This window comes from Pomacea canaliculata, linkage group LG3 (genome assembly GCF_003073045.1).
Source record: "Pomacea canaliculata isolate SZHN2017 linkage group LG3, ASM307304v1, whole genome shotgun sequence".
In the NCBI taxonomy this organism is placed as follows: domain Eukaryota; kingdom Metazoa; phylum Mollusca; class Gastropoda; order Architaenioglossa; family Ampullariidae; genus Pomacea; species Pomacea canaliculata.
In genome coordinates, this window is record NC_037592.1 from 41,707,943 (window position 1) to 41,723,024 (window position 15,082).

At 41.2% G+C, this 15,082-nt stretch overlaps 1 protein-coding gene across 1 annotated transcript in view; it reads right to left on the minus strand.

Annotated features, from left to right (window-relative positions):
- Nucleotides 1-15,082, minus strand: part of LOC112560343 (FERM and PDZ domain-containing protein 4-like) — a 99,466-nt gene that overhangs the window by 83,640 nt on the left and 744 nt on the right. Inside the window, exon 2 of the mRNA XM_025232149.1 lies at nucleotides 7,085-7,543. Coding sequence (XP_025087934.1) covers nucleotides 7,085-7,182 — 98 coding nt within the window. The 5' untranslated portion in view covers nucleotides 7,183-7,543. The remainder of the gene's footprint in view (nucleotides 1-7,084; nucleotides 7,544-15,082) is intronic.

The window sequence follows — 15,082 nt, forward strand, 5'->3', positions numbered from 1 at the left end:
ATCACCACCACATGTAACATTCTTTCAGATTTTTACCTCAGCTATATCTCAACTAAGCTAATAAGGCACGATGTTAAGTTATATAGATACTGATAAACCTGGGTAAACTAATAAGGCAAAATGTCCAGCTTAATAGATGCTGATAATAAACCAGTATAATCACCCAAAAGAAATAAAATGGTGGTGCCCCTGCTAACCCAACGTATTACACGTAAAGAAATTGTTTTAGAGAATATCTATTATGTAGCTTTTCGGAATGAATCTTAGCTAGTTCTAAGGATAAGTTAAATTCGGCAATTTGGAAATAGGCTCCAGTCCCAGTAGGCAGGCTAATCAGCATGTCTTGGCTAGTTGTATCACGTCAGGGTCCCCTGAGGTGTGGAAGGGAGTGGTTAGTGTATGTCTCACTGCATGTCAGGGTCCTATGAGGGATGAAAGGGGTAGCTAATGGCATGTCTCACTGCATGTCAGGGTCCCTCCCCTGAGGGAGGCCAGTGTATGTTTCTCTGCACGTCAGAGTCCTCTGAGGAGATGAAGGGGCCGGGTAATGGCCAGTTAGCTGCTCGTCAGGGGCAACGGGAGACTCACCAGCATGCGACAGGACTGTTTCAGCTATTTCGTGCAACCTCAGCGAAGTGCCACATTTAATTATTCTGTTTTGTTTCCATCTGAACAGATTAGTCTTCTGTTCAGACCAGACCAGTTCAGACAAATGTATTTGTGTATGAGGGGAGGGGGGCGCGTGCCAAGACAGTCTTCCAAGCGAAAAAATGTATAAATTACCATATGCTGCATACACCAACCTGCACAGTGGACACTGTATCACCGAATAACGATAGTACTAAAATATATGCGCACTGTGCGCTCTATATTGTACACTATACATTGTAACCGTACACCCATTACCATAAGCTGTGCCATAAAGTGTGGATAACAAAGGCCGAATATTGTTAACTGTTCACTAAAGTGTGTTTAGCAGACGCCGAATATTGCTATTTTAGTACGTAGCATAAAATCATTATACAGTGCACATCGTTTACACCAGAAATATATATATTCACAAGCTGATTTGTTATTTCCTTACTTTACCCTGTTTTACAAGAACATCTCCTTCGCCATTTTTATGATTAATCCAATTCCTGCACAGCAAACACATTCTAGCACTTTTTTTCATTTTGTCGCAAGCAATGTCTCCCGTAAATTAATGTTAGTGGATTCCTACAAGAAACTGGTTTGCAGCTGAAAAGGTTAAGATATTTACAATAATTTCATCTTTGCCAACTAATGAAATTTGTCTTAGGGCCGTTGTAGCATGATGTATCTCTGTGATTTATTTCGGATGATGTAGTTCTGGGGATTTATTAGGGCATGATTCATCTATCGTATTAAAGCATGGTGTAAAAAAAATAGTTGTCCTTCCCTAACCTTTTGGTCGTTGCTGAGCGGCGTGATGGAGAGCTCACTTTTCTCTAGGCCACCTTTTATGAGGGTAGTGCCCCATCTCTTCCTAGCTACCTGACTTTCACCATCCCTTTATGGAGTCACGAATCCATTCGCTGCGCCCCATAGGTAACGAACCGGAGTGTCTCTGGGTTGGGCCGCCAGTGCTCTAACCACTTAGTTATCTGGTAAACCCCAGTATGATGTAGCTCTTTGGTGTATTGCTGCAGGACGTGTGATATCTTAGCAAGTTATCTACGTGCCAACTGTAACACGATTAATCTATGGTGTAACGCATAAAGATGTAGCGTAGACGGGTGTGTTTCTATAGCTTTTTGTAGAAAGGTGTGTCTCTGCTGTCTGTGTCTGTGGCTGTGCTGGTTCATTACTGTATATGACGCAGTGGTGACAGCGGCACCTGTAGGTGTTATCCCGGCTGTTTTAGTTTACCAGTGGTACAGTTGTTATTTTTCCTATTCCCCTCAACCGGATTTTAGATTAAGGTCAAGATCCAGCAGGTCAGAGCGAAAAACAAAGTGCACTTGTCACAGCTTGCTCTCCTTGTCGAGACTGGTTGTTCAGCGAAGCGTCTGGTGGCGCTACTGCTGTAATTAGATGCTTGTATTCACTGTTTACCTCAGAAAAGGATGCTTCTTCTTCTTCTGGACTCATCCTCCTTTTTGGTTGACAGCGTGAAACGTTCACAGATTTCTTCTTGCCAGGGCTCGGCATCATCTCGTCGCAGCGAGCATTTCCTACACTCGACAAGACCCCATATCGAGCGCTAACCGAGGTCCCCAGTGCGAAATTAATGTCTGACCAAGCACACACGCACATTCCTTTTATTTTCTTCCTCTTTCAGCCATATTTTGCTCGAAGCCTTTCATTAGAATTCGTCGATGGCGTTTTTATCTCCATTTCTTTTTTTAAGTATGAAGGGTGTTGTTGGGATGGAGGTTATAACCTAACTTTACTGTCTGGTGAACTGAAATCTGATGAAAAGGGCTGCATACGCGAGTACATCAATGTGGTCCTATACAGTAAATCTGATCTTTAAGAAAATAGCTCTCTTCCCTCCCCGCTTGCTCTAATCAATCTGTGTGAGCGCGCGCGCGCATACGGGTTTGCAATAAACACAGGTTTGCACACGAGGCAGTGTAAGTGGTGCCGCAAGCATTGTAGTCTGCGTCTTAAGATCGGTTGTAACTTATTAATCCTTGAAAACTTCTCGAAACATTGCACATTGATGGCCATGATCTATGGCAAGATTGCTCACATACCCGTAGGCTATTATCGGCGCTTCATCATTTCTCTGTTGTTTCCTCATCATTGGGCCTCTAACATCTTGACATCCTCACCCTCGATTTTCTCACCCATCATGGCATTTCTTTTCCCTAGCATCTCGACTTCACCTGCCCCTAATATCACAATAGTTTATCCCTAAAGTATAGCATCTTCACCGTATGGTTTTAAAAATAAAAGTCACTTAAGTCATTTCTTACAGAACAAACAAAACCTTGACTTAATGTCTTATAAAAACCTCGACTTCGCTGTCATTTCTTTTAAAAAAAATGCTAAGTTGATTGCACGTCTTTAAATGCCAAGCAGATGTCATGTCTTGAAATGAACAAAAATCCACACGATGCTGTCGTTTCCTTCAATGTCTCTCTGGTCAAGCGTTCAAAGCTCTAGAGCACGAACATCATCTCGACTTTAAGTGGACGTTGTAATTGTCCAATAAGAGAGCGAGCTTTCGGCTAGAGTGTGCAACGAATAAAGGAAGAAACGCTGTTGTCATAGGTTATAATTTTCTGTATTGTGTATGAGTGTTTCACTGCTATTTATTATGCCTGACTACTTCACTGCTGTTCGTTTATTATGCCTGACTACTTCTCTGCTGTTTGTTTGCTATGTCTGACTACTTCACTGATCTTTCATCGTCTCCCAATATCAGCAGCTGCAGTGTCAGAATTCTCGCGAAAAATACAGCCGGTTGATCTCACAACGTTGTTTGTCCTGTCCTTCTGAACAGAGAATCGCAGCCTTGGATAGAAAAGTCAGCCCGGAAACAAAAGGACAGGAAAAAAAAGTATTTTCAGCTAACTTTTTCAAGATCGATGCAGCTCTGAATCATGTAATTCGGTTTTGTTCCCTGCTTTAAATAAGAGAAGAAAAACCAATTCTGCACAGGAAAATGAAATTACTGTATTGGAAACATTTACTACAAAGTAGGATTTTCGCGTTTAATAAGAAATGGTGTTCACCTAGGTTTACCTCAATTTGCTGAGAAGGAAATTAATCCTCCTCTAACGCAAATACCGTTCCCTGGACTTCGTTCAAAGTGCCAGATGTACAAAGTAATTACATGTGAATTTCTATTATCAACATAAATAACTGCCAGCAGGCAACAAATGAATTGCCCACGTGGCAATCCTTTTACGTGCTATGCGGACTCAGACATTGAAATGGTTAACACTCTACCCACCTAGGCACTGACTCCACAAGAGCTATTGACATAAGATGATGATGAGGGAGATTCTTGTTTTCCACAGAATTAACCAGCTTGCTGTGAATGGAGGGAAGATGGAGAGCAGGCAGGATCTTCTGGCTCAGTCAGCTCCATCTCATTCCGCCAGTCAGCGCTGCTCGTAATAGCTGACCGCCACTTCCCGATAACTCTGTCTGCTGCACACCAGGAGACTGGCCCTATCACCCCGACGATTACCTTCTCATAGAAATCCGCCGTGCCCTCAAGTCGGCAAAGCTAAGACTGTTTGAAGAAGAAGATGACTGCAGGGTCCCGCATCAGGCAGTCAGATTAAGCGCCTGAGGAGAAATGCTTCGGGTGGTAATTCTGGGTAACTGTTTTGGACATTGACTGGCACGAAGCATGTGACAGAACATGAAACCTCTACCGACCCATCAGACATACAGACAGGAAGGCAGGGAGGTAACCAGGCATTCTGTGGTAGTGGAAAGCTGCTCACCATCCCATTCACTTAAAAGTAGTTTGCGAGTCAAGGAAATAATACTGAATATCACGCTATTTTCTCAAAATGCATATTTTTATTTTTTATCACTAACTCCAACAAATGCACAGACGCAACCTAATGCAGCTGAGCGCCGGTACCTTTAGCACAGTGATCAACCAGTTTTCTCTTATCTTTTTTTTTTTTTTCCATTCTTTGCATGGATGAAGAAAGTATTATTTAAGACCGAAGTCAAGATAGATGACAACATTCGACGAACACGTGTACAAGACAGACGTTTGAAAATGTACAATCGCAAAGCCTGGTCGACGGAAGGGGGACACTGATTGTCTAGTCTTTCCTCCCCGGTCCTCTGGTCATTAGTTACTAAGGAGTGTGACAAGTCTATTTCGGCTTCGAACCACTCGTGAACCCTAGGGACACTCGTCTGCCGGTGGCAACTTGCAGCGCGTCACTAGCTAGCTACCGTTGCTCTTTGCACACGGAACATGACCGGGTTCTCATTTCGAGGAGTGGGTTGTTGGGGCTGGGGGGGGGGGATCGGCAAAGTACGCAATAAGTAATTTAACAACCAGACGTGCTTTGACCCGGAGGAATCTTGGGAACTCGGAACTGTCCCTGAAATGTTTGCCGTCGGTGGGTTGCAAATGGTGAAAATCTTGCGATGCGAAACTGCTGGGATAAGACCACGCTCGCAAGTGTTTGGACGAACTTAACAAGATTCAAGACTTCTTCATCCCACTTTCTAGTGTGTTGTGTGTAGGCGAGAATTTCAGACCATACAGGGAAGATAAACTTTGCAATAACACGAGAGGTTGGCCAGATTAGGATGATTCTGTCGATCAGAATTATGAAGGTCATTTTAAAACAATAGCACTTTCCGAACAGCAGGGGAAAAACATGTTTCGGAACCTGAATCTACAGCAAATACAGCGGTCGGCTTAGATGAATATCATAAAATTATGGAAATATTCTTGTCAATCATACTAATGTTACTGTTAACTTGTAAGAGGAATATAATATAGAAATATATGTAGGGTATCACTGGAGACAAAGATGCAAGATGCCAATGCTAATTCATGCACAGATGTAGATGGATGGTTGTGGCTGCAGGGTTGCAGAGCTAATGCAGTTGCATGACCGTCGTGCACTTACAGTTGTAAGAGGCCAACGTGAAGGTGAAAGTAGATGTTGTGCTTGGGCCATGGACATCAGCACCGCGAGGGCTATTTTTCTCTGGCGCTACAGTCTGGGCACGCCCGCCAGCAAACCCCTACACCAATCACAGACTAACCAAGCAGAAAATCCCATCACCCGCATGCCTGGTCAGCTGGGCACCATCGCCTGACAGGACGGGGCTCAGGAAAAAAAAGTATCCCGTTGTAAGAAGGCTTACTAATTGATACGACAGTAGGCTTCATCCTAAGCCCCTTTATACACTGCCCCTTCCTGCAGTTCTCCGCGCTTCCTCAATTTCCTCTTTTCACACGCTTCGTACTTTGACTCATACTAACCGTGCTGCTGACCCCAACACTAACCCTGTAACGTGAACTTGCTTAGGGCAGTAGAGGGTGGGTCAGAGAGCAGAAAGGGGCGACAATACAAGTTCCAATATTTAGTCTGGTTGTATGCGACAGGACAAGGAAAAGATCCCATTGTCTTGTTGACAATTCCTGATACAAGATGTCACGTTTCTATCTTGTGAATTCATGCATGTCGCGTACCCAGGAACAGCACGCTTGACGACGCTGAGCAGCGATGCGTGTGAGACACAACAAAACATCGTATGTATCTTTTACGGTGCTACAGTAGTACACAACGATTTTCAAGAACGGTGTCTACACTTTGCATTTCAATTTGCATAGACACGTGCTTTCGGAAGACAAGAATGTGCGGTGCTGATTACAAAGCTGCAACAGTGTCATTGCTTCTGTAGCCTTCACTCTAAACCAGTTTTTTTTTTTTCAACGGACGCTTGCGAAAAGGGCGTAGCCATATCTCAGTGATACCTATTCACGCAAGGATTTTCTCCGAGCAAAGCCACAATCCATCATCTACAATAACTACACAGCACTCGTGACCTAGCCGTCGCCAGTGCAACACACTTCATTCGCGAGTTAAGCACCTGTTGTATTAACATTCAGCTACGTTATGAAATTTTATGAGTTAAAAAAACAAACAAACAGCAGGAAACAGAAATACAGCATCATAACAGACATGTCAGACAACGTCATAACAAACAGCAAGTGATGACAAAACAAGCAGAAATCCAAAGAAGCAACATAAAGAACACAATATCACAACATAACTGAAATACAACAAAACGAAAGGCATAACATGCTTGCTATTTTTTGTTAAATTCACGCCAGTGCGTTTGATGTTGTCGCAAGGTAACGTGATGAATGTTAGGACAGACTGTTTCAGTGAGAAGGTACGTGACTTCAAGAAAGGTTATACAGCTAAATGCAGCTAAACACCGCTAACTGCTGTGATAATAACGTTTGGTCAATGAAATTGTGAAATACTAAAGAGGATACCATTATCCTTTCTACTCCTTGTACCGACCCTAATGGAGACGTGACTTATGAACATACACGTACACTCACACATGCATGAGCATGCACACACAAGTATGCACGTGTGATGTCACTTACTTGACATAGTAGATCCGCCCATTGTGATGCAGCTTGGCCTCCCAGCCGTCCTCTAGCTCTGTATTAATCCTCTGCAGAACATTCTCCCTCTTCGCCATTATAAACAACGTCCTCGCTCTCTTGTCAAGATAAATTCCTCTTCTGCCGCCAACACATCACTTGAAATTACTTCCAGTGACCTGGCCGGCCAAGAGACCGCACCTCTGCAGTGCCATGATCGCTGTCACCGTGCTGGGCTCCAGCGCGCAGGCCCACTATGCAATGTGCGGGCCCTGCTGTCGGGCCGACTACAAAGCGAACGTCGCCCAGTGAGGTGCTTCGATCTCAGTCTCTCGTGGAAACACGCTGAAACTGCACCTTCTTGTGGCGAGACGTCGCCCACAAAGTGCGGGACACCGGCGTCCTTTATGGTTGTCGTGTCAACTGGACTGCTGGGCCTTCTAGCCACGATCTGAGGCACTGCATGCAAAGTAATGCCAGTTCCATTGACGCAACCAGTTTCAAAGCTTTTTAAAAAAATCACATTGAGAACATAAAGTAACCAACTATTTCAATTACAGTTATAGTATTCTTTCAAATAGAGAAAGGGTTTTATAACACCACGCGTTACTGCACAATAAATTTAAGAAGAAAAGCACACATCCGTACAGCAGTCTGTAGAAACTGTTATTTTCACACACATAAACAGCTAAAAACCACGTAAGGCTGGATGTCACTGATCTTCCAATGACTCGGGTTGATTATCATGACCATCGTGTTAACCAATTAAAGTAAAAGTCGTGCTGGCTATGCTGCCTATAAACTATGATCATGTCTGTAAATTTTCTCGATTAAATGTATGATCTCAATTTGTCGCTAAACTGATAATTTGGTATCTAAATTTTACGATCACATTCAGCCTTTTATTACCACACGCTCGCTAAAACGTTACCCCGTAATGTCCACAAGATATGGCCATGCTTCTAATGAAAGTTCTATGCCAATCGTCACCGCAATTCGTTCATTCCACGTGCCATTTACTTGATCAACTCTTCTGGTCGTGATCTTGTACTAGCCTGAGGTGACATAAGGCCACCAACTGTACTTGCTGGAAATGTGCGTGTGTGCCAAAGAGAAAAAAAATGTGAACATGTGTATGTATATGACTAGTACGAGCACTATCTGAAATTGCCCTTGTGATAAATAAAATTATATTGTATACTTAAAATAGCTTTGCCACTTCCGCCCACGCGACATCAAGGACATGTTGACCACACTAAGGCTGACATACCACAATCCCCTTCCTATTCCTTGCCACTACTCACTTCGATGCCACAACTATCCTAGTTGCAGCTTTCGTTAGAAGCCTAGCTTACATTACCATTTATCCTCGAGAAATATGCTTTCGCTTTAGAAAAAAAAAAAACCCACTTGCATCGATCTACTCGGTTATCCCCCGTTTTGAGCGTGGGGTGTCCGTATCTCCCGCAGCGGTGCTTGGCTTCTGATCACGTGTTAAAAACATGTTACTACAAAGTACACGATTGATATATCTCTTTCTGCTATTTTAAAAGAAATCTTGAGCAGCTACACGTCTATCTTCTCTCAACACATCAGTGACTTGCTCGGAGTGAGCGGTGAAACATGGTTTCCAAAACATTAAATAACAAATAACCCTGTTGGGGGATATGTCTCTCATATGCCAATCCTTTTGAGGCACGGGTTTGTCTTCATCTTACAACTGTGTATTTCTCCTAATCCTAGCCCAACGTTACAAATGTCAGCTGACGTTTTTCGAGTGTTACAGCACTAATGCTCTTTCCGATCATGGCAAAAACTGTCTGCAAACGGCTACGTGCTATAAAGCTAGCGGTAATACCCAAAATATTAAAGGCATTTTGGCACGAAGAAAAATATTTACACGTTATTTTCTCTGCTAATTTTTGCATAAACAGCCTCTTCTGTCCCTAAAGACAGGCACGAGAATCCTTGGGCTGGGAAACTATCTTTAAAAACAGTAGCGCGTGGCCCGCGGCACATTGAAGCCTAACAAGAGATTTAAAGTTACATTACCGAAGTTTTTCACAATCTTTTGCGCTTGATCCATCAGTTAAGTTCCTTGCCAACAACCCACCCCTATCCTCCAGGCTAGAAAAAGTGTTTTTTCTCCTAGTTTACCGTATTTCCCCTCTTTGAGGCTAAATTAAAAGAGGACATTCTCTCTCACTCTCTCACACACACACCATGAAAGTCTGCGACGCTGTAGATTCCAGTGATCTCTAAAAGACAGACTCCCGCGAGCCACTGTGTCTGCCATTGGCGAGTGATGGAGGTTGCCTCCCAGCCGCGACACTGCACCCGACCTGTTGTCAAAATGCCAATACTCCAGGCTCTTCACCGAACGCACTGTGTCAACTGCCTCAACTCAAAGCACATGCTACCGACTTTTCAAAAATGGTGGTTTTTGATAGCTGCGGGTGTCGAAGACAAACACTCGCCTGGATGTGGTGAGGATGGCAAAATATTGATTGGAATTTCTGCAGACCACCTCCTCCTTTTTAGAATTAGAGGAAATCATGTCGGTGAGCAAGGTCAAAGCTTTTGCTCGTTATCTGTCATGCGCTAACGGGCCTTGCGATGTGTCGATCCCTTCTTGTGAAGAAGCAGAACGCTAGATCATAGGCTTCAGTGTTGTGTTAACTACTTGTTTTTGTTTTTATGATGTTTCTAACGAGGCTGTGATAACCGTCCTGACGCTAACTGCATACAAAGCGTTACAAGCGAGGCCTGCCGAGGGGTGAAGAATGTATACGGATACCTGTGTACGCCGATATATCATCCACTCAAGCAGCCCTTTCGCGGATGGAACTGTCACTCACTAAAAAAACAAACTTTAAAAGAGATAGTCTTCATATTTAACAATATGAAAGAGCGTTGTGTCACTTTTATATTTGCTTGTATCTAGTACTACTTACAATATTTTAAAATATCCAAATGAAATGTAACACAAAGTGAACAAGCAGGCGTAAATTATGATCATCAAATAGTTTGGAGCTGGAAATGGTTTAGACCAGCTGTAAAAGACCAGGTCTTTTGTCATTAACTTTACACAGCTGTCAGTCCCTATACCCAGGCCTGACGAGAGGGGGGGGACAGGGGGGTTGGTGTACCCGGGCCCGCGGCTGTCAAGGGGGCCCGGCCTTGGTCAGTGGATTTTTTTTTCTTCTTCTCCTTTTCTTTTTCTTTTAAAGAAAGGTCTAAGGACAGAACACCCAAGCATTACACATGCAGAAGTTGAGTTTGAGTGTAGATATTGAGATTCGAATTGTAAACGTACATTATATACTGGGAAAATAATTTACGATTACAAGTACAAGGGGCCCGGAGAGGTCTGTCCCGGGGCCCGGGCTGGCTCTCGGCGGCCCTGCCTATACCTGTACTGCTTAGTGGCCGTCAGGAAGAAGGGGGTAGGTGGCGGTGAGGGGTAATAAATCAGTAGCTCACAAACTTTGCCACAGAGGGCTTTGCTAAGCGGCAGCTAGCAGTCTGGCATGGCCAGTTCTGTCATGGCTCAAGCTCTGAGATGTCTTTGGTAAAGCAGCTTACACTGTCACGACGACTGCCTTCTTAATGACGGAGGGCATATGACACATCTTTTTTCATCGCTCGGGCAGGAAGTAGCTGCCTTGTACATGACAGCACAGTGAAGACGACGAGAGTCCTGACAGTTAAGTTAAAAAATCAGGTGAAATCAAAAAACATCTCATAAAAATTTAAAATATATTAAAATAATCATTCTCTCTCGAGAACGTCGAACATTTACTTGGGATGTGATTGTGCTCCAGAGTCCATCAGTATTACTAAAATTGACAATTATTCTTAAGTTCTAGTGACAGTGAAATGCGTAATGTCTATACGGGCAAAGAATATCGTGTGTAGACTACCACAATTCAACGGCCGCTGGCGAGGCTTCTGTAGAAGTTCTCCTCTCATTTGCTCTTATACACCGATCCCGAAACGTCTTTACCAGCAAGTGGCTGTCAAACTGCATCCATTGCCGAGGTCGTTCCGAAAGACTGAAGGTGACAGCCACAACAAACATCGAACACTATATATATACTAAACACACACACAGAATTCTGTTTGTGATGACGCGCGCTCTTGCGTTCCTGTTGAAAGATGGTGAGCTACCACAGGCGTCTCGCATGGTGTCATAATATTTATGGAATGCCTTAGTTCTTTGAATACGTCCATAGTATGAAGTGAGTGCTGCAGGGTGAGGTAGGCTGGCAAGTCAATCTTCACTATATCAGGCCGTTGTTCTAGATTCTAGAACACTCAATTCTAGACCTAGCAAATTTTCATTTATTTGTCCTTCCGCTGTCATCTGTCATCGGTGGTTGCATCAGCGAATAATTGGCGTCAAATTCATTTCCCTGGTTTACAAATTAACGGAATGTGTAAAGTTTGCGCTAGACTTAAACATCTTCCACTTCTTACAGAGTGCAGTAGGTGCTCTGTCAAACCAACAGTGCCTACCAGCTAGGACTAAAGATTTGCTGGCTGGTTGCCGACAACAGGTACAATAGACCTTTATTCAGTTTCGATAACGCCATGCACTTCAAATCCGTCATACATTGATTGGTCACTTCTTTAAAACAGGAAACAAATTGTTCTCAAGTGGCAGGCGATTGTACAGATATCTACCTTGAAAGTAAAGATTTTAACTGAGAGTTACAGCGAAAGGTAAATATTTTCCTGAAGATGTTTTACATCAAATTTAAATGGCTAAGAAAAATTAGCTACTCAAAACAATTAAACCAGAACAATAAAAATCAGTAAGAAACAATCATGGTTTCACTAAGTCAAATAGATAAAATTGTATTAGTTCATAACAAAATATACAGATTCCCAAAATATGTGCAATTCCCATATTTCTTTTCTTAAAGAAAAGGCAAGCCTTGGAAGACAGACATCAATAAAAGGATGTCAAAGCTGCTCAACCTACAATGAAGTGTCACTGTGTGTGTGAGATGCTGTAGGTGTACACCTGAATATCCTTGATGTAAGTTTTTTTATATATGTCACTTACCCATTTTTCTCATTTGCTAATATTTTTCACCGCTTAACATCTTTTAATGCTGCACCTTGCAATGAACTGTATTTCTTATTTTTATTTCTTTTACTTTTGTGACTAGGGCACCTACCCATGTTCAAATTGCCCACTGGGACAAATAAAAATTATCGTTATCATTGACATCATCTTTGTGTGTGACATTAAAACCTACCCTCAATAGAAGATGGAAGAGCATTTCTTTGACCTTTATAGGTGAGACCTAGATTTTTGGTAACATGCATCTCTAAATGGAAGGCCATTTGTTAGATCCGGTACTAAGAAAAGGAGTTTTTATCGATCATGGAGTAATTGTCCCACATGTTTCTAAAACTGTTTTAAAGAAGCAAATTTAGAAACTTTTTTAAAACAGCTTTAGTTTTAAAAAAATTCTGTGCACTGTGTGTATAAAAGTGATTAAACAGATTTAAGGCCTAAAAGTGTCTAAAAGTAGAAATGTGTTGTGCACCTAAACTCTGTTGTGTAAACAAATGCAAAAGAAATCTGGATCTACGGAGTCTTCCAAATGCTGAATTCAGCATGAGATCAGGCTGTGAACAAAATGTGATGAGAATCACTTAATAAAGATGATTTGATTGGCTTCTAATATCAAAAGCTTTTTATAGTATGATTTATTTACAGCAAAGCAAATTAGAAAGCATCAAAAATGAGCTAAGAGGGCAGAATTGTTTTCACAAGTAGAACAGCTTGAGCATGTAATGCTCTTGCAATCCTGTTGTCATTTCTGTCTTGCTCATGGGCAACAGCAGCAGTATCTATAGTACTGTATGTTAACTGGAAATTTACTTTTAAGTTTGCTAATGTTTGATAACCCCATATCAATCATTGCATTCCCAGCCTGATAAATTAACTTGAAAATAAATCAAATATCTGTAAAAGAAGATGAATGACAGAAGTCTCTTTAAACTTCTGCTCTTGTGCTTTGTGATGATGAATTAACTGCAAATATTTTGACAGTTTATGACCCTCAAAACCACATAAGAAAATTTAAATAAATCGTACTTTAAAATAAATCATTTAACTTTAAAAGACTTCTTATCTAAATCTAGTTTGTCACTACTGTAATTAAGGATTAAGCCTTCAAGAGCTTCTGCTACAAAATATTTTAGCTTCATTTCTAACATTTTCTTCGAACTAAAAGCACTTTGCTAATAACATATTACATGAAAGTTGCAGAAACGACACTACAACAATCAGCCCATCTCATTATAATGTTGGTGTACATTATTTAAAGCTTACTGTAGGTCGCCAAACTGATCTCTGGGGCTCACATTCATGGCCATCAGCAATCTGCCCAACCACCCTATCTTAGACAGGAAATTAACTGGCTAGGTTAGCCTTACAGGCAAACTAAATCCTAAATCACGAGGCAGACAGTAGGTGAAGTTATTTAACCAACCAGCCTAGCAGGAATCTTCAAAAGAGTGCAATTGCACATGTACTGTTAACTTATAAAATAAAGCATAAAACCTACCACTAAAATGTAAAACAAAAAAAAAAATATGAAAAAGCAAGCAAGAAAATGTCAGATTTATTTATTCTGACAAAAAGTGTTTCTCAAGCAAGTATTAAATGACAAGAATATTCATTTATTTTCATTCCAAAAAAAATGACCAATGGAAAGAAATGAAAGGCACTATCCATATAAACTGTATGTGATACTCAAGTTTCTTTTTTTTTATGGCATCTGTTACTCTCAAATCGTGAATCAGTTTTTTAAAAAAAGCTATGTACCTCAGTTTTTGCACCATTTTATCAGTCCAGTTTATTTGTTGTATCTAGAAAAATGTTGTGACCGATTGTGTTGATCTAAATCAATCATGAGCTCTGCAGTATTTACTGAGCAGAAAGTTACTTAAAGGGACCCATCCAGTAAGCTAGCGCCTGGTAATCTAGGCAGGCTCCAGGGCCATAAATATGGAGTTTTAGCTACCTGCGAGTATCTGATCTACCCAGCCCAGGTAAGGCAAAAGGCTGAGTGAAAATGCTTCAGGAATATAAGCTGTGTAAAATTAAGAATATAGCTTTTCACGACTAAACACTTTAATGACCTGTGCATCTTCTCATAAAATGGCTTCCGCATGCACGCACCCACACACACACACATGCAAACACACTTTTACAATGATGAATAATAATTTTCTTCTTCCTCTATCCCCTATAATATTTCAAGCTATAATTGCATAATTCTACAATATTGTTGATTTTTACTTATACCATCCTAAAACCTCAGTACAACATTATCTATCCGCAAGGCAATAACAGGGTTAGATTTGCTGGTGTTCTTGTGTTTGCAATATGTATAGCTGAGTGCAAACATATACGTGTTCACTACAGTCAAATCCTACTGTAATTTCAAAACTAAGCACTTCCCATTTCAAATTCAGTTCTATTAAAAACTTAAGCTAATGTGCATCAAAGGCTTATAAAAAAATTCGCTTTGCTTATAAAATGAACTACATGCAGCTTGTAATTATAATACGGATGTGTGCTATTTTCTTCAACATCAGTTCATAACAGTAATTCCTAACAATTCCATTAAATTAAAAAAAACATGTTTTATACATACATTTGGCAATTATTGACATTGCCACATAAAAATAAATTCCTGACGGTTGCAACATTAAAATTTCTAAAATAGAAATTGTGCAAAACCAAAAACTATCCATCCATCCCACTATAGCTATTCTTGCTATAAAAAAATTTTATTATACCAGACCATATTTACTAAGCCCATTTTATTTACTTAAGAAAACACATTCCTTTTCTCCACTTTCAAAAAATATAAGAATTTTTGGAACGTAATTATTGAAAGTCTGTGTGATGCATCTGTCCATCCATCCAATCATGCACATATATACCTGTTCCTGAAATACAGAGTTTTT